Genomic DNA, 25,556 nt, shown 5'->3' on the forward strand with positions numbered 1-25,556 from the left:
TCGGATCTCACCTGTGACCCAGAAGCTGTGCCTCAGAATCAGACAAATATTCCTTGTTATCCAAATTTACTGCTATCTAAACTAGAGTTGGGGGCTTCCCTGGTGGTGCAGTGGTTGAGAGTCCGCCTGCTGATGTGGGGGACGCGGGTTCGCGTCCCGGTCCGGGAGGATACCACATGCCGCGGAGCGGCTGGGCCCGTGAGCCATGGCCACTGAGCTTGCGCGTCCGGAGCCTGTGCTCCGCAACGGGAGAGGCCACAACAGTGAGAGGCCCACATGCCTCAAATAAATAAATAAATAAATAAATAAATAAATAAATAAATAAATAAATAAACTAGAGTTGGATTGGGAGGAATGTGGTTCTTACCTCACTTCATTAGATTATAATGCTCACTCAAGCACTAACTTATTTTATTTAATTTTCATAATGTCATGAGGTAGGTGCTATTATTGTCCCATTTTGTAGATTGGGAGACCAAGGCACAGAGAGATGACCTAACTTGCCCAGGTCATGTACCTGGTAAAAAGGACGGATGGGGGAAGTGTGCAGATGAGAATAAGACACACACAGGGAATCAGCTTCATAGTGTTATTGGGAAGGCAAATCAGGTAATACAGGTAAAGACCTCAGAAGAGCGCCCAATCCGAAGGGAACCCTCGACAAATGCGAGTTGCTGTTTGCTGCTATTACCATAAAAGTAATTATCTAATTACACAATGCAACCAGTGGTCTAATAGCCCAAAGAGCTAAAAACTGCCTGTCTCTTTGGAGGCTTTGTTTGCTTTAATTTGGTTATTTGTTACACGAATTTTATATTGTTCTCTGGACTTTAGTCTTTAAGAAATACCCTGGCCTCATCAACCTGTTCCACCGGGGCCTCCCATTGGTCAAATCTACTGGAAGCCAGAGAGCAAGGGAGCCTGGGAATTGTAGTTTCCAGTGACAGCGGCTTCGGAGAGTAAACAGGCAAATGAGGGAAACAATCAGAAATTCAAACAAATATTTCTGCAAATCTGATGCCTGGGCATGAGACCTTTTATCTGCACTCAACCAGAGGTACACTTCCATCTTTAAGTGCAGAAAGGAGCAGAAATAAGGCCTTGCTCCTTTTTTTTAAATTTTTAGGTGAGTTATGATATTCTGTGAGAGAAAGAAGTGGGTATACAATTTTCAGAAAGCAAGAAGGCATTTGACTTTAAACAATTTACTCTTTTTATTTGTACTCAATCCAAATGAAGTGACTGCAACTTTGAAGGCTGGTTGTTTTGAGTTCTGGAACAATGTGAAATAATGAAAATAAAAACCCAGATATGGCCATCCATCAGACCCTACTTTGCAACCCTACAATTGCAACCCTACAATGCGACTTTGAGCAAATTATTTTCCCTTTTCATCTTCAGTTTCCTTGTCTGGAAAATGGAACCGATGATGATCACCCACCTCAGAGGATAGATGCAAAGATTAAGTGGGGATAATGTGCTTGGTACATAATAGACACTGAAAACCATGCCCTCTCTTCCCTTTATTTCCCCTTGTATGTCTTTGGCTCATCTCTGGATGTATCCGTTATCTATTGCTGCACCACAAATTATCCTCAAACTTAGCAGCTTCAGGATCTGAGCGTGGCTGAGCTGGGTTCTCTGGGTCTCTCACAAGGCTGCATTTAGGATGTGGCCAGGACTGCCATCATCTCAAAGCTCAGTTTGGGACTGATCCGCTTCCAAACCCGTGCACATGGTTGTTGGAGGGACTCAGTTCCTCAAGGGCTGTTTGTTAGACTGAAGTCCTCAAGTCCTTGTTTCTTGTCATGTCGGTGGCTTACTGACTTTCTTCTGAGGAAATGAGCAAGTGAGAGAGTGCAAGTGGGGGCCCAAGATAGAAGCTACAACCTTTTGTAAACTAATCTCAAAAACGACACACCATAGCTTTTGACATATTCTCTCTTTTTTTTTTTTAAGAGTCTGTGCTTTTTTAAATTTTTTATTTATTATTTTTGGCTGCGTTGGGTCTTCGTTGCTGTGCGCGGGCTTTCTTTAGTTGCGGCAGCGGTGGTTACTCTTCCTTGTGGTGCTCCGGCTTCTCATTGCAGTGGCTTCATCTTGTTCCGGAGCACAGGCTCTAGGTGCGTGGGCTTCATTAGTTGCAGCACGCGGGCTCAAGCTGCTCCGTGGCACGTGGGATCTTCCAGGTGCAGGGCTCAAACCCGTGTCCCCTGCATCGGCAGGCAGAGTCTTAACCACTGCGCCACCAGGAAAGTCCCGACATATTCTCTTTGTTAGAAGCAAGTCACCAGGTGCAGCACACACTCAAGAAAAGGGGATAACTTAGGGATATGAACCCTCAGAGTCAGGGATCGTTTTGATTCTGTAGAGGATCCCCACCACACTGGATATATCACAACCTGATTAAAAGAAGGTGAAACTGTCTTCTTGATCCCGCGTCTTTAAAGATGGAAGTGTACCTCTGGTTGAGTTCAGATACAAGGACTCATGCTCAGGCATCAGATTCGCAGAAATATTTGAATTTCTGATTGTTTCGGTCATTTGCCTGTTTATTCTCTGAAGCTGCTGTATGTCACTGGAAACTACAATTCCCAGGCTCCCTTGCTCTCTGGCTTCCAGTAGATATGACCAATGGGAGGCCCCAGTGGAACATGTTGGTGAGACCAAGTTATTTTTGCCCTTCCTGCCTTTGCTTCCTGGGGTTTCTCCAGCCTCACTGGCACTCTTTGGCTCCAGTCCCACCAGATAGCTGGTCTCTTGGTGGTCTCCACTCCTGTCTTACCAGCCTGTGTTGCTCCAGCTTCACTGGAGACTGGATCTCCAGTTGGGGCTGGCCCCAACTCCTAAATGATAGCAGCACCTCTTTTTCCTTTGTCCTAGCTCTTGGAGAAGTGGCAACTTCTTGCTGCTGCTTATCTTTGGTTACTCCTCCTCTCTCTTTTGGTTTCTTAACTCTTTCATGATCTGTTTCACTGATTACCTCTATTAAATTCATCCTATATAAAATCCCTGGAGCAGTTTTTAATACACTGACAAACAGTGGGACTGAACCCAACTGATAAACATTGGTCTTCCCTGAGCAACTCATGTACAGAGCAGTGTTTGCAGCAAAAGTTTTCTAAAGCATTTGCGATGTGAAATATCTGCCCTAGTCCTCATGCTGCTGGAAGTCCAGAGGGTGATTGCTTATTCAGGATGTAACTTCACCACTCTGGGCTTAAGTTTCCTATTTTACAAAGTGGGAGGCTGTGTGACATCTGTGGTCTCTTAAATCCCTGAATATTAGGGGCTGCAGAATTTCTCCACAGGGAAAGTTTAGGAACCATATTTTGGGAAGTGGGTGGAGGCACTTTATATGAGACCAAAGTTGGGGTGAAGGGGAAGAAAAGAAAACAAACAAAAACCCAAAAGCCTAAGTTGTCCGTGTCACAGAAGAGGGGCGTCACTGGTGGAGACTGTGGGGGAAGTTAATGAGGATTGTACTACGACTTCATAAACTAAGTATGTTGTCCTACAAATTGCTTCCTATTTCCTACTCCAGCCCCTGCTTTCTACCCCACCCCAAATCAAAGAATAGTGCTTAGAAATAAAGTTTCAGGGCTTCCATGGTGGTGCAGTGGTTAAGAATCCGCCTGCCAATGCAGGGAACATGGGTTACGAGCCCTGGTCCAGGAAGATCCCACATGTCACGGAGCAACTAAGCCCGTGCTCCACAACTACTGAGCCTGCACTCTAGACCCCGCGAGCCACAACTACTGAGTCCACGAGCCACAGCTACTGAGCCCACGTGCCACAACTACTGAAGCCCTCAGGCCTAGAGTCCGTGCTCTGCAACAAGAGAAGCCACCGCAATGAGAAGCCCGCGCACCGCAACGAAGAGGAGACCCCGCTCGCCGCAACTGGAGAAAGCCCGTGTGCAGCAACGAAGACCCAACACAGCCGAAATAAATTAATTAATTAAATAAATCTATTTAAAAAAAAAAAGAAATAAAGTTTCAAAACATGAGAATAAAATTTTACTGTACTTGGTATAACAATAATTTATAAAGGATGGCAGAATTAGTCACTGTTACAAGGCGGAGAGACAGTACAGGAAAGCTCTCTTAGTTTAAGTCCTTGGGCAAGTTACTTAACATCTTTGGATGCAGTTTTGTCTTTTGGAAAATGGTGTAATGATAGCACCATTGTGCCAGTGACTTGTAATAATCCTTGTTATTACAAGGATTAAGTGAGTAAGTATTTGAAAAGTGCTTAGAACATATTGTATTTACTGGCATATTGTATTTACTCTATGGTAAACTTTATAAATATATTGCAATATTCTAAATTGTAACTGACTGTATTTGTACTGTAACTGATATAAATTATATTGGAGTATCATGGTTACTGTAAGTCTGGAGAATTCATATAAGAGCAACTGTGAGAAAAGGGAGGTTGGTGATCACCTAGAAAAAGAAGAGTTTGTAGAATGGTAACTTGTTCAGAGTGTCTTTTCCACAAAACAAAACACTGTACACAGGTGTCCTCAGGGTGGAGGAGCTGATTGATTGGGTAACCACTTCTTGATAAAAATATCCCTTATTCGAACTATAGGCTCAAAAAACATCCTCTAATCTTTATCTTGGTCTCCTGACCAGAAAGTATGTACACCTCTGATACTTATTTTCAATATCAAGTACATCTCTTATTATAAATTAATTAATGGCATTGCTTATTAACTCATTTCATGTGAATTTAGGTTTGTATAATCATAGTAATAGGTAATAGATAACATGCAGGGTTGTTTACTATGTCTCAGTATTATAAGCACTTCAAAAATATTTTATCAAATCTCAGCATACTCCTAGTGAGTAGATAATAGCTGTATCCGTTAGATTTTGCTAAATTATATAACAAAAACCCCCAAAATCTAAGTGGATGACAATGGCAAGGGTTATTTCAGGCTCACATTGCATTTTTTTATAGATCGGTTGTGGTTCTGCTCCACATTTTCTTCATGGAGGGACCCAGACTAAAGGAACATGACATGAAAAGATCTCATTGCTCCTAACGATTCTACTGGAAAGTGAGTACACCTCACTTCTACTCACATTTGATCTACCAAAGCAACTCCCATGGCAGGGACTGATATCAAGTTGGAGTGGAAGTGTACTCCTCACATAGGTAGGCATGTCATAAATCGATATTAGTGGGCAGGGATGTATAATTCTCCCAAAAAGGGCAGCAAAAAATTGGGAGTAAAAGTGAAATCTACCTCACTATCCTCATTCAAATTTTAGACATGAGAAACTTGAGAAATAGAGTTTAGTAAATTTCTTAAAGTTGCAAACCTGGTAAGTGATAGGATTGGGATCTGAAATAGAGCTGTTCATCTCCAGAACTGTGATAGCCAGACTCCAACATGGCCCTGGTAATTCTCATCCTCTGACATGCACGCACATGTGCAGACTCCCAAACTAAATAGGACTGATCTATGGAACTAATAGAATATTGTGATTTCTGAAGTTATGTCATAAAGGATATTGTGACTCCTGTTTTGCGCTCTCTTGGATCACTCATTCTTGGGGAAGCCAGCTGTGATGGAGTGAGCTCTCAAGCAGCCCGATGAACAGGTACACATGCCAAGGAACTGAGGCTTTCTGCCAATAGCCAACACTGACTTGCCAGCCATGTGAGCCATATGAGACATCTGGGATTGGATCTTCTATTCTCAGTCAAGTTTTCAGATGACTGCAGCCAGAGTAACATCTTGACTGCAATCTTATCAGAGATCCCAAGTCAAAACCACCCAGTTAAGTCACCCCCAAATTCCTGACCCATGGAAACTGTGTGAGATAATAAATGCTCATTACTATTGTAAGCCGCTAAATTCTGGGATAATTTGTTACACAGCAATGGATAACTATGCCAAACTGCCACTGCCAGGTATGAATTAACAATATTGTGTAAGTGGATGGAACTTACATTTACAAACCAGCAAATTCATATAATTTAGGGGGAACAGAGAGGGAAATGTAAAGGGATGCTGAGGGAATAATAGGAAGTAGGATAGACAAAGAGAGAAAAGTCAAGAACAGAGAAAATATACACAGGCTCAAATGCAATCTATTCTTGTTCATTGCACCATCTCTTTTGAAGACACCAGCAACATCTTTGAATAAATTGATGTTGAAGAGATTGATTCGGAAAATGATTATGAGTTCAATATTAAGGTTAATGGAAAGGTAGTTAATATCTCTGAAGTCATTCTTTCTCACAGGGTCCACTTACTAGACAGAAGAGAATACTTCTCAAGCTCTTGCCAGAATTAAGGGATCTGTGTTTTGACTCTTAAGAGTATATATGTAGACACTTATGTTTTATATTCTTAAGCTCTTCTGGGCCAAGAAAGGATACCCAATCCTCCAACCCAACCCCAGATCTAAACTACTCGCCACCTGCACCTTCTGCAAGGACCCTTCCTCCTTCCAGATGCCACAGGATTCCCTTCCTGACAGCCCAGGGGACAAATCACTAACCTCTCTCAGGCTTTCATTTTGAAACAATAATGGGTTCTTGGAGTTTCCATATACTTCAACATCGAAATTAAGTTTAGAATCATTTATTAGATTCACTCTTTTCATATTTTTTTGTTTCGGTTTTATTGATTTATTTAGACTTAGGCCAGTGAACAATTTAACTGTGAGTTTAGAGCGTAAAATGTGCATGAGCTTGTGTATAGTGCAAAATACATAAGATATCAAAATATATACATACTCTGCAAGATATAAAGATAAAGAGATTAAGATCACCTCTTAAACTATACCTTCAATCTGCTGATGAAGACTATTATTTATTAAATCAATTTATTTGGTTGTGATAAGAAATCAATAGATTTCTCTACTGAAATTAAAGAGAAAAGAGGAGAGGGAAGAGATGAGAAGAAGAAATAACAGAGCAAATTGCATTGAAAAGGAAGATCTATTACTTCCTCAAAATTTTGTTTCAGTAAGGGCAAGCATGAGCGCACGTGAGTGTGAGCGTATGATGTAAAATGTGTTTCCTAGTGTAGGTTACAGTCAAAAAGAGTTCTTAAAAAAATAAATAACTGGCCAGCTAATGACCATTTGAAAATAAACTGAAACCATTACTGTTTAGGCTACAAAGCACCCAACACTTAGTGGCTTAAAACAACTATTTTATTATACCCACAGATTCTTCAAATCAGGATTTCTGATAGAGCAGAGTGGAGTTGGTTTGTCTCTTTGCCAGGATGTTTGGGACTTCACCTGAAAAGACTTGACCACTGGAAGCTGGAATCAGCTGGAGAGTCCTTCTCTCACATTGCTGGTCCTTGTATTAGGATGGTTCAAAAACTGCTATGACTAACCAGAGTGCCCAAACGTGGTCTCCACAGGCAGCTTGACTTTCTCACAACGTGGTCTCAGAACTACCGAAATTCTTATGAGATAGATAGTTCAGCAACAGAAGCCTAAGTGTTCCAGCAAATAAGGCAGAAGCACCATTGCTTTCTAAGACCTAGCGGTGGAGGTCACACAGCCTCCCTTCCTTCACATTCTATTGGTGCAAGCTGTCACAAGGTCACTCAGATTCAAGGGGACCAGAATTAGACTTGATGCGGGAGTGACAAGACACATTGGAGAAGGGAATGTGGGTCAGGAGAAATAGTTGCCACCATTTTTGAGAAGCTAAATTTGCCATATTATATAACCACGAGAATGTCCAGGACCGGTAGACTAGATAAGTAAATACATTGGGCCACATGTATAAAAGAAATATTGAACTGCAGTGCAAATCACCAAACTAGAGCTCTCTGCACCAGTATAATACAGAGGGATGGATCTTGTTCAGGGGAAAAAAAACAAGACATGAAAGATTAAATACATTGTGATTTTCCACATATACATAACAAAATCAGGCCAAACTAAAGCATTGTTTATGGATACACAGATAAATGATGAATCTGTAAATGAAAAAACACGTATATAATTTCTGTGAAAGTCCAGATAAAGAGCAGAAAGAGGAGACAGATAGTACCTGAATGTCTGACAAACTCAGCACCCATATATTTTTTTAATAAGCTTCATCATATTTTAAAGAGAAACATGTTGTTTACTAATAATAAAGTAATTGTGCTTATGGTAGAAGCTTTGAAAACTATTAAAGTTTGGACACAAGAATAAAAATCACCTACATTTCGGCCACTTTGGCAAACCTATGTCACATTTAGGTATATTTCCCCCTTCTATGAAAAGTGGTATAACACGGTGAGATATGAAGAGAAACTTTTTTTTTAGGAAACTTTTTATTTTGAACTAATTTTATATTTACAAGAAAGTTGCAAAAACAGTACAAAAAGTTTCTTTATATCCCTCAACTGGCTTCCCCTAATGTTAATGTCTTACATAACCATTGTACACTTATGGAGAACAAGAAATGGACGTTGGTGCAATATTGTTAACTAAACTTTATTTATTTTTCAATTCTTTTTTAAAATTTAATTCAAGGGGCTTCCCTGGTGGCGCAGTGGTTGAGTCTGCCTGCCAACGCAGGGGATACAGGTTCGTGCCCTGGTCTGGGAAGATCCCACATGCCGCGGAGCGACTGGGCCCATGAGCCACAATTACTGAGCCTGCGCGTCTGGAGCCTGTGCTCCGCAACAAGAGAGGCCGCGATAGTGAGAGGCCCGCGCATCGCAATGAAGAGTGGCCTCCGCTTGCCACAACTAGAGAAAGCCCTCGCAAAGAAACGAAGACCCAACACAGTCATAACTAAATAAATTTTTTTAAAAATTTAATTCAATTTTTTTATACAGCAGGGTCTTATTAGTTATCTATCTTATACATATTAGTGTATATATGTCAATCCCAATCTCCCAGTTCATCCCACCACCACCCACCCACCCCATCCCCACCCCCATGTTAACTAAACTTTAGACTTTATTCAAATTTCACAAACTTTTCCACCAAGTCCTTTTTCTTTTCCAGGATCTTATTCAGGATCGCACATTGATTTTACTTAATGCTTTTCCTTAGTCTCCTCCAGTCTGTAACAATTCCTTAGTCTGTCTTTCCTTTCATGGCCTTCACATTTTTGGAGTATTGATCAGTTATTTTTTTAAATGTTCCTTGGGTGGAATTTGTCTGATGTTTTCTCATCCCTGGAATGAGTTTATGCCTTTTGCCAGGAAATAGCACAAAAACGATGAAGTATCCTTCTCAATACAAGGAGTTCATGATGTTGATATGTCTTACTATTTGTGGGGTTTACCCTGCTCACTTAGTTAAGGTGGTGTCTGGGTTTCTCCACTGTAAATTCATTACCTTTCTCTTTGTAGTAGATAGATATCTTGGGGAAGATACTTTGAGACTATGCAAATCCTGATTGTCCTTCAAATTTCACTCAGTGATTTTAGTATCCACCTGTGGATTTCATCTGCAACAAGGAAAAGTTGTCCATTTTCCTTATGTATGTATGTATTTATTTACGGGTATATATTTTATCTATGAGTTAAAATCCAGTATTATCTATTTTTATTTTGTTGCTCAAATGGTACCAGCTTTAGCAATTAGTAGCTCCTTGAGAGTGGCTTGCATGGTGTTTCAACAAATTTTCATTTTATTTTAAGCATCTTCCTTTTCTGGCACCACAAGATATTCCAGGCTCACCCTGTATTATCCCTGCTCCAGCCTTGGAGCCACTCACTTCTCCAGGTGGTCCTGGTTCCTTTGATTAGAGAATGATGCTTAAAAACCAAAGATTGTTTTCCAGGTGTGCTAATTGCTACTAGGGTGTCACTGCTTTTAGGTCCGCTCTGCTGACAGAGCAAGGAAGTATATTTGTATGTTAACCCAATCACATACACACACTTCTAGGTGTCTATATCTATTAAACTGGAGATGTATTTTAAAATATGAGTTTATATTAATACTTCTGATTCTAATCCAGCACAAGTTTCATTTTAGCCAAATACTTCTTTTTGCACTAGTGAGAACACTGGATCTCATTTTCTACACCGTGTTTACTTCTTTGTTCAATTCTAAACACATAAGTAGTTTCAGAATTGTTAACCCATAACCCTGAGAAAAACACTTTTATTAGATTACAACCTTTATGTGTAGTTGCTTTTGTCTTTAGCCTTATAGTATCCAATCAAGATACTGTTTTCTACAGTTACTTAAGTTAATTTTTATCTTCCCCAATCCCTTTAGTGTTATTATGTAATAACTGTAACTTAATATAGTTTGGTTAATTTGTTAGTGCTTGTATTCCAATCTGAGTTCCCCCATCTCTACTGCTTTTAATAGTGTGACTATTTTGCTGGTATATGAAGCATTACTATAGTTTTAAGAGTCAGAGTTATACAAAAAGACATACTCAGAAAACTGTCACTCCCTTCTCATCCCTGCAACTCTGTTCCCATTCCTTCCTTCTTTCCATTCCTTTCTAATCCCCACCCCCACAGATAACAAATCCCTTTCATTTTTGGTTTATTCTTCCTGTGTATCTTTTGCACAAATGAGGAAAAAAATGTATTTTCTTATATCTTCATCTTTCTCTTACAGAGGGTATCATACTATAGATACTCTTCTGCACTTGGCTTTTTCACTTAACCATCTATCCTGGAATTCATTCCTTAATAACTCATAGAGATCTTCCTCATTCATTTTTGTAGCTATATATTACCCAATTGTACATATGTGTTCTAGTTTATTCAATCGCTTTTATACATGGATATTAAAGTTTGCTCCAATATTTTACAGTTCCAAAGAGTGCTGCAATTAATAACCTTGAGTATGCACCATGCCCCAGCTTTATTTGTTGAATTAAATAAAAATAATAACAATTTCTGAAATAATATATAGCCCATTTTAAGAAGTTTTCCAGAAATGCTCTACACCAAAAGCCAAGATAGAGTGCCTCTTAAAAGAGCCTACAAAGGGGAGGCTGTTCCAACAGATAGAGATCTACAGGTGGTCTTCATAGCGTCACCATGGCTGCGATCATACAACACGCCTGCTATGAGGAAGCTGGAGAAGGGCTAATTTGTTTAGCAAAAAAGCGCCTCTTCCCCAAACTCTGTCTTGACTTTTCTACTGAAATAGAAAAGTCCAGAATCAAGTGCTTGATTCTGGAGCCCAGAATTTTGGAGTAAAAGGAACTAAGTATAAGCCTCACTTTCCTTTCAGCTTTTCCACAAATCTCATCATTACTCTTAGCACAGTTGCTATCGTGTTCAAAATGGAAATGTTTGCAGAGTGCGCCCCATTTTTTATGACTTGGGGTTTCTTAGAGGCTTAAAAACGCCAATAATAGGAAATTTCTTTTTGTAGATCATTAGCGATTAACACACTTGAGAATATTTCATGGCTATAAAAGTTCAAGAAATGCATGAGGAAGACTCCTCCCACTCTGGCCATATGAGATTGTACTGTAAGAAATACATTTTACACGGTGGCACCCAGCACACCATCAAAAAGCTACGCAGAAAACTGAAACTACCTGCTTTGGGCTCTGATACTTTGTATTCTATTCTAGTTCATTAAAAAGGAAACATTTTGGCCTTGTACTACAAAATTGATTTTGCAACCTTTAATGATTGTTCAGACCTGCAGCCTGAAAAACACTGAGCAAATGCTTTGAAGTCAAACAGATGTGAGCTGGAATCCTGGATGCACCTCTTACCAGCAGTCTTCTTGGGAGAATTCAGAATTATCTGGGGCAAGACTTTGGAATCTATATTTAAAGCACAGGTACAACACACACATATACACACACACACATACAAACACCCTAGGTAGTTCTGATATAACTGACAGATCAATAGGAAAATAGAGCCTTTGGTGTTACTTCTATTTCAAATAAATGCTTGATGTAACAGTGGCAGATCCTCTACGTCTTCTTTAAGTCTGTCAAATAGTTTTATTTATAGAAAACACACTGCAACATAGGAGATGAGCATAGATGAGTTAAAAGATCCCAGAATTTGAAGAATTTAAGTACCTCCAAATCAGAAGTCGTTAGGAATACATAGAAAAAAGTGAGGTATTTGAGAGAAAATTCCAGTGTGCTCTGCAAATTTCAACTACGTAGGGGAGTGGTTTTGTTTGTCATTGCAAATGAGCATAACCCCACTGCCCTGGGATTAAAGTGCCCATAAAATCAATTTCTGTAGTAACCGTCAAGTGGTCTGTTTTGGAGCCTAATCCCCTCCCTTTTTATTTTAATATATAACAAAGCGCATATTTATGTTTCACTAGCATGCACAAATTACATTGAAAATGTTTACATATTAAGGCTTTAAAAAATATTGATAATTTATATGTCTTTTATACCAGATTCAGCATTAATTTAAACAAGATTCTTTTGAGACATTTCATTAAAGATCTGTATTCTTTAAAATTAAAGATCTGCATTCTTTTATTTCAGTAGTAGAGTCTGTTGTGTGTGGAGAAAATTGGGGGAATGGAACTAAAAATTAATGTGATGTCAAATGCCATGTTACAACCAGCTACACCCACAGAATTGTATCCTATCACCTTATAGCACTGGCCAAAATTTCAAGTCTTTCAAGTACATGGCTTGCAGTTTTTAAAGACAATTCCGTCCAGATCATTTTCCAGGAATAATTCCTTTAGTTGGGTTTTCATTGCCAACGTGTACACTTTGGTGATTGCCAATATGTACTACCTAAATAAAACCACTTTTTCAAAGACCTTGCAAAGGGTGTCTTCAGAGGACAAAAACTTAACGTGGATGGTCCCTCAAAGCTCTGCTTCCGAGCTGGAAATCTGAACTTGTCATTCGATCCTACACGGAACTTATTTTCTTTTTGATGGAGCTCCGGGAAGCATAGGACCATAATCTTCATGAGTGAAGCCATATTTGCTGTGTGGACTAGTCATTCATCAGTTATTCAGTGATAACAGGGTCTGGGTTTCTCCGGTAAAGGGAATAGATATGTTATAATCTACAGTTTCCATTTAGTTCCCCTTATGATCAACGCTTGAATTCCAACTCTAAAGAGTATATTTCTATTTGATCCTGAAGCATATGCCAAAAGAACTCACCAAGACTGCAAACAAATTCTTCCAAGTGCGCCTCCGCTTCCAGTGACTTCATAGAAAACATCTGCGTGTTATTTGAAAATTAATCCTTTTCCATCTGTGTATCCTGTGTTTTGGACTCCCTTTCCTTCCCAAATATCCTGAATTCAAGGTATCTAAACTCATGGAGCAGTTGTCCAGAGGAGGAGAAGCAACCGCCCCTCCCCCAACCCCTGGGAGCAGACAGGAAAAGAATTATCCTAAGGAATTGTTTAAAAACCCAGACGCAACAGAAAGAAATAAAACCATGGCTGCATACGTTGATGTCCCAGGGGTCCAACATTTAACCTCATATGGGCAATAATTTGTTTAGCATTAAACTAAACCAGTTTGATGAACTCAAATGCCCTCGGCTCAATAGACAGGACTCTCAGAGGAGCCTGTGTTACTTCCCTCACTTAAGTGCAGATTTGTAATAAAAATCCTAATGCCAGTTACATGCTTTTTGGACCTATAAGAACCTAACCACTTGGAGAATCATATTTGAGAGGTCAGAAAACTCCACAGTTAAAGATCGGTTTATAATTTACGAAGAAAATAGAAAGTTTTGTTTCTCTGAGTTGAAATTTGACAAGCACGGCGGGAAATATTGCTGGGTTTTGGCATAAGGTTTTGTGCTTTCCTCATAATTTGAGACCTGAGTGAAGCCTGAGACTTCGGGGATCATTTTCTGGGAAAAATCGGGCAATTCAGTGCAGAGAATTTTGATATTTTTGGCATTTTTTGAGGTGTAACAAACACAACTCGGGATCCGAGAGGACACTCTGAGGCTGCCAGCGAGGCGGGCTGGACAGCGCACCAATCACGGCGCAGCTCCGCCCTATATAAACGGGCGGGCGCAGCGGCGCGGCCCGAGTCCCGGCCAGTGCCTCTGCTTCCGGCTCGAATTGCTTTCCCAACAGTCGCCTTCAACATGTCCGAGACTGCGCCCGCCGCGCCTGCTGCACCGGCCCCTGCCGAAAAGACGCCGGTGAAAAAGAAGGCCCGTAAGGCTGCAGGTGCCGCAAAGCGCAAAGCGTCTGGGCCCCCGGTGTCCGAGCTCATCACCAAGGCTGTCGCCGCCTCCAAGGAGCGCAGCGGCGTGTCTCTGGCTGCGCTCAAGAAGGCGCTGGCGGCCGCGGGCTACGATGTAGAGAAGAATAACAGTCGGATCAAGCTGGGTCTCAAGAGCTTGGTGAGCAAGGGCACTCTGGTACAGACCAAGGGCACCGGCGCCTCGGGTTCTTTCAAGCTGAACAGGAAGGCGGCCACCGGGGAGGCTAAGCCCAAAGCCAAGAAGGCGGGCGCGGCCAAGCCCAAGAAGCCCGCAGGAGGGGCTAAGAAGCCCAAGAAGGCGACGGGGGCGGCCACCCCCAAGAAGAGCGCCAAGAAGACCCCAAAGAAGGCGAAGAAGCCTGCCGCGGCTGCAGGAGCCAAAAAAGCAAAGAGTCCGAAAAAAGCGAAAGCAGCCAAGCCGAAGAAGGCGCCCAAGAGCCCAGCGAAAGCTAAGGCGGTGAAGCCCAAGGCGGCTAAACCAAAGACCGCCAAACCTAAGGCAGCCAAGCCAAAGAAGGCGGCAGCCAAGAAGAAATAGGAAGTTGCTTTGGCCTAAGGCTTAGAAGCTCGACACAACCCAAAGGCTCTTTTCAGAGCCACCCAAAGATATCAGGAAAAGAGCTGTTGGCACGTTTTAAGGGGGCGTGGTTAGGAAGTGAAAGGCTGCAAGTGAGGGGCGGCCCTCCCTGGGGTGGGTATTGATGGCCTCGGCTGTAGTACAATGTGACAGTCCCTTTAGGAAACTGGTAAGAGTGCGGTTAGACTGACCAGGGAACAGGCCTGAGCGTAAGCTTGTTTTAGGCTCCAGTGTGCGGAGAGTGGAGACCGCTGGTTGAAAGTCCCCACTTCGCCCCAAAGGGCGCGGTAAGGGAGAGCACAAACTCAGGGGCAGGAAGTCTCCCCCCACCGTATCAGGCACTACGTTCTGTAGGTGTCTGGAGACCACTAAAGTGAAATTTAAATGTTTACCCCATTGCACGAAAGATGGTTTATCATTTAATGAGCCACTTGCATTTTCTTTGCTTAACAAGGGCATGCCGACAGGCAAAACTGGCAAGTTTGCGGGAAAAATACTCCCAAGTATTTTAAACATCATGGTTAATAAGTAACAAAAATAATCAGGACTTCTGATAGAGGACGAAGAGGTTAAGAATTGTGAACTTTTAAGAGGGTGACCCAGCCCAGCACGTTAGGTGCAGGTAGTGGCTACTTATTGGTTAGCTGCCCAGGGCGCGGAGTAATGCGTTTACGAGTTTGTCCACCAGCTCCAGCTGGACATTAACACGGTGACTAGTTGCGGGGCCCGAACCAATGCACGAAGTTATCCAAAGGAACAGAGAAGTTGCTTTCAGTTACTAACTTAAAGCTAGCATGTTATCATTTCCTTTCATCTGCTTGCTGTGAAATACACAGTGCAGGTGCTTCAAAAGGCTATTTGTACTAGCTATGGGTAGTCTAGTCTAGGCCCGTCTGATTGGGTCAAAGCACACTAACTAAACAGCCAATGAAAAGGTAGACCTGCTAGTATCATTTACATTCCTGTTTGTGACGCCACAATAAAATTAATCCAATCATGAGCGAAATCTTACTAACCTAATTTGAATACCGCATCTATAAGTAAATGTGGCCTCAGCGGGGGCGACTCTTTTCCCAGGTGTTAGCGTTAGTGTTCGAATTTTTAACGCTACAATGCCTGAACCCACCAAGTCTGCTCCGGCCCCGAAGAAGGGCTCCAAGAAGGCGGTGACCAAGGCGCAGAAGAAGGATGGCAAGAAGCGCAAGCGCAGTCGCAAGGAGAGTTACTCCGTATACGTGTACAAGGTGCTGAAGCAGGTCCACCCGGACACCGGCATCTCGTCCAAGGCCATGGGCATCATGAACTCGTTCGTCAACGACATCTTCGAGCGCATTGCGGGCGAGGCGTCGCGCCTGGCGCATTATAACAAGCGCTCGACCATCACTTCCAGAGAGATCCAGACGGCCGTGCGCCTGCTGCTGCCCGGGGAGCTGGCCAAGCACGCCGTGTCCGAGGGCACCAAGGCTGTCACCAAGTACACCAGCTCCAAGTAAACTTGCCAAGTAAGCGTCTTTACACCTAACCCCAAAGGCTCTTTTAAGAGCCACGCATGCTTTCAGCAGATGAGTTGTAATCCTTTCATTCCAAAGGCTATTTCCGGATGTCTCCTGCCAAATTTAAAGCTTCACTACTGTTCTTTAACTAATAACAGCCGCGTAGAAAATACTTATGAGGAACTTAGAAAATAACAATATGTGCTGTTAATTGCGCGCTCACTATGGGCAAGTACACTTCCATAGAGCCATGATACCACATAACCAGATACCAATTTGCACTGAAAATGCCATTTCAAGTGTGCAGCTTTCCTCTTCGTGTGTAGGTCTCCAAGTTGATCCTAAGGTTGATCCGGAATTTGGCGATGACCCCTTGCCCAGAGCACGAAGGCGCATGCTCTGACTTCATTCTGCTCGGAGCTTTTCCATTTCTTTCCTTTTAAAAAAAAATATATATATATATATAGACATGTATTTCTGGAAAAAATGCTGAAGGAAATGGGAGTTTTCACTGAAATGTTACACAGGTTTTTCTGGTTTTCTTGCTTTGTAATTGGTGCAGTTTCTGCTTGAAGCTCTGAGCAGCGGGTGGGGGAGGGAGAGGAGGAGCCTAGGCACCGAGGAAAGGGAAAGGGAAGCCTTCAAACCCTGTCAGCTACTGTATCTTCTTTCCCAGAAAGTCATATTTAATTTATAGTCCTTTGGGAGCAGCATTCAGCTTTAAAGTCCTCTGGGTCACAAGAGGGAAGCACAGTACTCAATCAGTTAAGGCGCCTGATTGAGGTCTGAGGCCCCCTTTTCAGCACCCTCTCCGCTTTACCGGATGTCCCAGAGCGTCAAGGACGGAGAGGAAGTAGAATGAGAAGGAAAGCCTTTTCTGGCCGGTAGGATAGGGGTAAAGGTTTTCACTGCTGAGGAATAGATTCTGTCGGGAAGCTAAATCTCTGAAAAGAGGTCCAGAGGGGCTGGGAGGAAGTGGCTGGGAGGAGAGGAATCAATGGTCAGAGGTCACCAAGAAAATTGCCAGGTAGATGAGGCTGGGCTGGGAATGAAGTGCTGGTTGAGATGGAAAATTTAGGTGGAGGGTATTGTTGGCTGAGGGAGGAATGAATTTAGAAACTCTAGGGTTCTCACGATCTCCCAAAGAAACAGGGATTCATGGATTATGGGGATAGATTTTTCCATAATATGGCAAGCTGGGTACTTGGATGAACGATTAAAATCCAGAATAATATATTTTTTAATTTATAAAAGCAAGGAAGAGCCACCACAAAACTAAGGAACTCTCGGTTCCAGGGGCTTGGCCCACGTGAAACCCCAAGCACCACAGCCGACTTCACCCAAACTTGCGCTTTGTTTTTTAGGGTGTTATGTGACGCCTGGCCATGGTGGGGAGCATGATAAGAACTCTTTCCCAGTGAAGCTGAGACACCAGACCAAAATGAACTAGAAATAAACACACAAACACACTCACCATAGATGATGGCAAACAGTCTGCCCTGAACGTTGGTGCTGAGTAGATTCCACTGCTGAGAATTCGGACTACAAGCCAGACTTCACACTTAGTTGTTTCAGCTTTAATACCACAAGGATTCAAAACACCCACGCTGAGAATTTAATTTAGGGATATCCCAAACTGGTCTGGTGCCCCTGAGCACCTGGTAAAAGCAAATACAAATCCTCTCTGGAAGCATAAGCTTCACTTTAGGCCTCAATAAATCTTCACAGATAAATATCCAAGAAAATGAATGAGCAGCTTCACAACCGAAATTAACCAAACACACCATGAAATAAGGCACCATGACCAAAAGCAACAGACAATGAAAGCAAAAGCACAAATTAACAGATACAGACTTCAAGTGCCTAACTTTAATATCTTAAAAAAATATATATGTGCGGGATTAAGAGAATACAAAGAATGATCACATAGATTTGAAAAAAACAAATAGAAATTCTAGAAATATATATACATTTATTTCTAGAATTTCTATTTGTTTTCTATAGAAACAAATGTTACTATTCTATAATTATATATATAATTATATATAATATATATAAATATAATATAAACATAAATTTATATAATACATATAAAATTATATATATAACAAGTTATATATATACATATAAAATTATAACAGAACTGAAATTAAAAGCTTACTGAATGATTTTAATAGCCAATTGGACCCAGCTGAAGAATTTTCATGAATTATATAACCAGAACACAAGGAATTATCCAAAATGAAAAGAGACGAATGTAAAAGTGAGTTTAAGAGATCTGGAATTACTAGTAAAATTGTCTGGCATGCATCTAATCATAGTAGCAGGACACGCAGAAAATGATGCAGATGTGAGATTCAAATGATCATGGCTGACAGTTTTTTAGAATTGATGGATTACTCATACAATGAAAAATAAATGTAGTGAAAAATGATACAACAGAAAGGGTTACTGTGTGACACTAGACTAAGCCATATACATTCTTACAACAAATATAATGCTGATTTTCATAGGGTTGTGCCTTCTAATCTGTGTGGACACGTGGCATCAGACCAAAGCACTGTTTGAAATTCGTGGGGGGAGAGGACTTGAGTGAGTGATTATTTATATGCATTTTGTATCTAGCTAAAAATTCTGTCAATGCTAATCCATATTTAATGGGCTATCTTGATTTTCATTGCATATAATACTGTCATTAGCAAATAAAAAATCTTTGATATTCTTTCCAATAACAATTTCTCTTAATCTTTTATCTTGTTATTGTGTTAACTAAAATCACAAACTAGTTCATATTAGACATGCTATTAGATGTCACCATCTTTTTTCTCCTTTTCATGGAAATAGCTTTGTTAGTTCATTATTTATAATAATACCTGTGTGTGTGAGCACGTGTGTGTGTGAGAGAGTAGTCTTTATTGTGCTAATGTAGTTTCCTTTTAATTCTTTTTTAAGAGTTTTTATTAGGAATGATTTATGAAGTTTTGTCACCTGATGAAATAATGTCCTTTTACTCCTTTAACCTTTTGCAGTAAAGTACATGTAGATTTTCTAATGTTAATCCATGCTTCCAGTCCTAGGACAAATCTTATTTGGTCATGTTGTATTATTATCTTAAATAATGGCTGGATAAATTTTAATATTTTACGTGGATTTTTAAAATCTCTACTATTCATATATAAAATCATTCTATGATTTTCTCTTTTGGGTTTACCTTCATCAGATTTTGTCCTTAAGGTTATGGTAGCTTCATAAACTTCACTGTAGGGCTCTCCTTTATTACTTACTGCTTTATAATAAATTATCCCCAAACTGAGCAGCTTAAATCAATGGACATTTATTATCTCATTCAGTTTCTGTGATCAGGAATCCAGAAGTGACTTAGCTGGGTGGTTATGACTCAGGGTCTCTCAGGAGGTTGAAGTCAAGATGTAAGCATAGGCTGCAGTCATCTGGAGCATAGGCTCCAGACTGTAGCTGGAGGATTCCCTTCCAAGATGGCTTGAATGCCATGTTGGATGCCAGACAAGTTCCTGGTGGCTGGTGGCAGGAGGAACTCAGCTCCTTGCCACATGGACCTCTCTGGAGGGCTAAATGACGCTTCAAAACACGTTAGCTGTTATCCCACAGAAAGAGAAATTATATAGAGAAAGAGAGTGCCAGGAATGCCTTCTGCGACCTAGTTTCGAACATCATACACTGACGCTTCTGCCACTTTCTATTCTTTAGAAGCAAGTCACTTAAACCTAGCATATATTCAGAAGGGGAATTAGAATCCACTTTTGAGGTAAGGATATTTTAAAAATTTGCGGACATATTTTAAAACCACCACGTCATTCTTTTTATGCTTTAAATACTTGAATGTAAAAAGTATTTGTGCTTTAAAGATTAGATAGAAATAAGTTGTAAAATCACCTGAACTTAATACCTTTATACTTGGTAGATTTTTAGGAATTCCAGCAACTTAGACTGTAATAGACCACTATCCACAGAGACAAAGTCAATAAAACTCCCACATGATGTCCTGATGGACTTTTCTCTGAGATTGTAAAGGACAAAATAGCGGCCTCTGCAGTTAAATAAAACATTATCTCAGCACATAGCAGTTTTTTTTTTTTTTTTTTTTTGCGTTACGCGGGCCTCTCACTGTTGTGGCCTCTCCCGTTGCGGAGCACAGGCTCCGGACGCGCAGGCTCAGTGGCCATGGCTCACGGGCCCAGCCGCTCCGCATCATGTGGGATCCTCGCAGACCGGGGCACGAACCCATGTACCTTGCATCGGCAGGCAGTCTCTCAACCACTGCGCCACCAGGGAAGCCCAGCAGGTACTTTTTAAAATATTGAATGAATTGAATTAATTCATCTGAGAAATCCTAAACTGCAATCAGGAAAGCAAATCTCTGGTGCACGATTGTTTTGGAATGTCCAACAAACTAATACGTTTGGTCTTTTTGAAAAAGAAAACAAATTAAAGAAGAAAATAAATATAGTAAAAAATTAAAATTTCAGAAAATACTGTGTTATATGAAAATAGGAGAAAATAGAGCTTCCCTGGTGGTGCAATGGTTGGGAGTCTGCCTGCTGGTTCAGGGGACACGGGTTCGAGCCCTGGTCCGGGAAGATCCCACATGCCAAGGAGCAACTAGGCCCATGCGCCACAACTGCTGAGTCTGTGCTCTACAGCCCGCAAGCCACAACTGCTGAAGCCCGCTCGCTTAGAGCTGGTGCTCCGCAGTGGGAGAAGCCACCGCAATGAGAAGCCCGTGCACGGCAAGGAAGACCCAACACAGCCAAAAATAAATAAATTAAAATAAAAAAGAAAATAGGAGAAAATAATAATAAAGAAAATGGTAATGAAATTTAAAATTGACAAGAAATTAAAGGTAACATAAAAATTTATTTAAAATATAGGAGTGAAGATTGATGATGAGTAAAAAAATACAATGTTTTAAGTGTAAGGTAACAGATTAAGAGTTAGCAGAAACTCCATAAAAGAAGAAACTAAAGTGAAGAATTCAGTTATGAAGGTTTATAAGGAGATTCTTTTTTTGTGTGTGTGTGGTACACGGGCCTCTCACCGTTGCGGCCTCTCCAGTTGCGGAGCACAGGCTCCGGACGCGTAGGCCCAGCGGCCATGGCTCACGGACCTAGCCACTCCGCATCATGTGGGATCCTCCCGGACCGGGGCACGAACCTGCGTCCCCTGCATCGGCAGGCGGACAGTCAACCACTGCACCACCAGGGAAGCCCTATAAGGAGATTCTTGATGTGTGTCAAAATGTCCTAGCAAATTGTGCCATGCAGTAGTTAGCATATTTATTTATAAATCAATTTATTTAAGAGATAGTCATTGAATGTGTCTGGGCTAGTCACTGGCATGGGCACTGGAGATACAAAGAGAAATAAGGTTGTCCTTGACTTCCAGGAGCCCTCAGTTTTGTAAGATCGTCAAGGAAGCTTACAGTTAACTGCTTTCATTTCCCTTTATCTTTCACTAAGGCCCAAACAAGTGTTTATCACTCTTTGGAAGTCTGCAGTTAGGTGAATAGACTTAGGCTCATGTGGGAACTACCAAATTCATTAAATTAAGGCAAAAAAAATCATCCCAATATTTGAGTGATAAAAAAATATAGTAATATTAATACCATTGTGGGGCTTCCCTGGTGGCGCAGTGGATAAGACTCCACGCTTCCAATGCAGGGGGACTGGGTTCGATCTCTGGTCAGGGAACTAGGTCCCACATGCACGCCGCAACTAAGGAGCCAGCAAGTCACAACTAAGAAGCCCACCTGCCGCAACTAAGACCTGGTATAACCAAATAAATATTAAAAACATAAAAACTGCATATAAAAATAATAATAATACCATTTTGACATAGCGCAGAGCTAAGAACAGTCTATAAGGCTGCACTCACACATCTGACACCAACTTCAGGGTTCAGAGGTCTCTCCAAAACTACTCTCAGATTAGATAATTGATTAGAAGGACCCACAGAATTCACTAAAAGCTATTATACTCAAGGTTAGGGTTTATTATAGCAAAAGAACACAAAGCAAAATCAGCAAAGGGAGGAGACACATGGAGCAGAATCTAGGACGGTTCCAAACTCAGAGCTTCCGGTAACCCTTTCCCAGTGGAGTCATGGAGTGTTAACACCACCTTCCTGCAACAATGTGTGACAACACAATATGTATGGCCAACTAGGGAAACTCACCCAAGCCTTGGTGTCCAGACTGGATCTTTAGTATCCAGTTCCTCTGGATCTAGTACAGATATGGCATGGCCCAAAGCACCCAACATAAATGATCCTATTACACTATCCAGTGTAGCTCAATGCCTCCTGGTAAACAAAGATAATTCTTATCATGCAGAACATTCCAAGGGCCTACAGATCACATTCCATCAAAGGGCAAAGGCCATACCTCCTTGGATAAGGTTAATTCTGAACAAAGTCATAAGAAAAACTATATTTTTACAATTTTGAATTAGATATCTATCGACTGTAACTTGAGTTCTACAACTATTTGCTTTTTATGATTCTCCTGTCACATATTTCTGCATACTTAGATCAACTGTGAACCCAGAAATTATAAGGAGATTTCTTTTGGAAGACTAATTTTTGTACTTTATTCAGATGAACAACTTCAGCAGTCTTCTCGATTCATACTCCCAACTTCCCTCCAAACCCTAGCTGCAGGAAAAGAAGACTTAGGAGAGGTAGAGTTCAACTTTGGGAAAAGTTTGGGGAAAGTTTCATGTTGGTGGCATGGGCATTTAGTGCTAAATAGAAGAAAAGGCTCCTTTACATGAAAAGCAGCATTTGAGTGGCTCTTCCTTTCATAAACCATGAAATTTGCCATCATGCACAGGGAACAGGAATTGTAGAAAACTAAAGGAGTTATGCTTTAGAGTTTTGTTTAAAAGTTTTAACAGTGAATGTTAAGCTGTATTTCATAAATACAAAACAATATCACAGCCAAATTATAGCTATTTTTTTTAGGAAAGAAGGAGGAGGAGCATGGGGAAAAGAAGAAAGGTGAGAGAAAATGAGGAGTCAGAAAAAGAATGGAAGAAGCAAACTACTACAAAAGGGAGGGAAAGGGCCTAGCGACCAAAGAGAAGCCTATAAAAGACTGTGATAGGAGAGAGGCAGTGGGTGGACAGGTTTAGTCATGTGTTTGGTATTTCAGCTGGGTATAATACCTGTTACATAACTGAAATATTCTCCACATTTCTTGGGTTTTAGGTTGAGTGGATTAATTAAAATGGTATCATATCTGGGAGACTTTCTCTGACCAGCAGATGTAAAATGATACCTCCCTATCCCATTTTTTACTTTCCTCCATTCATTCTTCTTTGTTATACTTAGTACTTATTGACATAAGTTTGTTTATTATTTGTTTCCCCTCCCCATTCTCAAGATTGTAAGCTCATTGGAGCAGGGTTAGTCTTTTTTGCTACTGACTCCCTAATGCCTTGACTGTTTCAGGCACAGTAGGCTCTCAGTAACCATTTGCAGCACGACATAATTAATTAATTAATTAAAATACACATACGTCTGGAACAACAGGAATAGAGGCCAGATCTGGTTGTTGAAATGGTTCAATTGAATGAGTGACTCTTCTGGGTCTCACTTTCTTCATCTATACAAGGAGAATAATAATAATGCATTACTTCTTAGAGTTATATTAAGGATTGAGATAATTTGTGTAAAGCTCTTAAAACAGTTATAGTCATTTCGTAAGCACTTAGCAGTTGTTAGCAATTGTTATATTTTCCTTAATCTCTGAATTAAAATGAAAATCAGAGTGACTAATTCTCTTCAGGTCAAAAACAAAAGGGAGAGAATATAAGCTTTTGAACTATTTGAATTCCACCCCAGTAAGGGTAGTTGGGAGACTTGAAACAAAGATTACATTATTGAGAAATATCTCTTGACTGAGTATGGTTTGAGTCATTACCTGCTAATGCTAATAATGACTAAAGTGTAGGTAACACTGGAGTAGAGATTCCTCATAGCACATTATACAAGCGTATGTAAACAGAACCCTCTTCTTTGTATAGCAGATATTAATGTTGATGGCAAAATGGCACCTAATATATAAACCTTTCTTATTTCTTCAATCAGGGGAGAGACATGAGTGCAGAGAAGAAATGAATGCAAACAGTAACTGAAAATGAGAATCTGGCCGTAGAAGTTATGAAGTATGATGTCTGACCTGCCTGAGATGATAGATTAGTGTGTATGTCCCACCAAAATCCTACCCATCCTGATTTGCTGCACACTGACTTATCAAAAGGAGATCACTACCCGAGTGGAAGAACCTAAACAAGGTGTTTTAGCTTTTTCATTTTATTTTTATTTACATAATAAAAACAGAACTTACTTCTGTTACAGGCGTAATTACTGGGAACTCATTATTTACCGTGGACTACCTTTGCTGGGGGAAGTCTGAAAGGATAGCAAAACATTTGTAAATGAGACGCTATATTTAATAAACTCTATGGATAATTGAAATTCCGCTTTCATTGTTGATTCAAATTCTTCTCCTAAGACCTTCCCTTTCTGGAAAGACAATTTATTTATATTTCAGTTTATTTTCTGGCATTAAGTTCTGAGTGGGTAAGACCTAAGAACTGTTTTGGCTTTGTTAACAATCTCGAAGGTAAAAACTTAGTTTAGCTAAGCTGACATTTAAGAGGTCACCTTCAACATCTGAATTAAGGGGAACACATTACTTCTCACCTGAAGGATTTTTTTTCTTTTTTTTTTTGGCCGCGCCTCGCGGCTTGTGGGATCTTAGTTCCCCAATCAGGGACTGAACGCGCGCCCTCGGCAGTGAAAGCTCGAAGCTCTAACCATTGGACTGCCAGGGAATTCCCTTAAGGGATTTTTAAAAACAGATTCCTGGGCCCCACCTCACAGTTTCTGTTTCACTAGACCTGGAGTAGGATCCAGTAATTTGCATTTCTAAATTATCAAGGTGGTGCTGATGCTGCTGGTCGGGGATCACACCTAGAGAACTGTGCTTTAAATTACGACTTGGGATGTCCCTGAATGATACTACCAAATAGCCGCACAAAACTGAAAAATCACCTTTAGGTTTAAACTGGAAGCGTCAAGTCCTGAAAATGGGCACCTCCTTCCGGTACGGCCCGGAAGGACGGTGGAAAGGGTGGAAAGAATAACGTGGCGTTCCACGCCCGGCCTCTGTCTGCTCCCGCCCGTAGCCACGCCCCCCCACGCAGGGTCTGTCGAAGGGCCGTCCCGCCTCGCCGCTCCACGTCGGCTCCCTCATTGGATCGTCTCACCCAACCACACGTTCCGCGGCTTCTCCCAGAGCTC

General features: G+C 41.1%; 2 protein-coding genes across 2 annotated transcripts; both read left to right on the forward strand.

Moving 5' to 3' along the window:
• Positions 1–14,022: 14,022 nt before the first annotated feature.
• H1-4 (H1.4 linker histone, cluster member) lies at positions 14,023–14,715 on the forward strand (the record flags this gene model as incomplete). The annotated part of the gene is made up of 1 exon (XM_082664225.1): positions 14,023–14,715. One exon carries the CDS (start codon positions 14,023–14,025, stop codon positions 14,680–14,682), a length of 660 nt encoding a protein of 219 aa, XP_082520351.1. The 3' UTR covers positions 14,683–14,715.
• Positions 14,716–15,795: 1,080 nt separating this feature from the next.
• LOC309828428 (histone H2B type 1-M) lies at positions 15,796–24,726 on the forward strand. The gene is made up of 2 exons (XM_082663741.1): positions 15,796–16,223; positions 24,339–24,726. Exon 1 carries the CDS (start codon positions 15,834–15,836, stop codon positions 16,212–16,214), a length of 381 nt encoding a protein of 126 aa, XP_082519867.1. The 5' UTR covers positions 15,796–15,833; the 3' UTR covers positions 16,215–16,223; positions 24,339–24,726.
• Positions 24,727–25,556: the final 830 nt, after the last annotated feature.

This window comes from Grampus griseus (genome assembly GCF_964374135.1).
Source record: "Grampus griseus genome assembly, chromosome: 10".
NCBI classification, from domain to species: domain Eukaryota; kingdom Metazoa; phylum Chordata; class Mammalia; order Artiodactyla; family Delphinidae; genus Grampus; species Grampus griseus.

Excerpts from the sequence above, each read along its gene's own strand:
- LOC309828428 (XM_082663741.1), top strand. The coding sequence starts at position 15,834 with ATGCCTGAACCCACCAAGTCTGCTCCGGCCCCGAAGAAGGGCTCCAAG.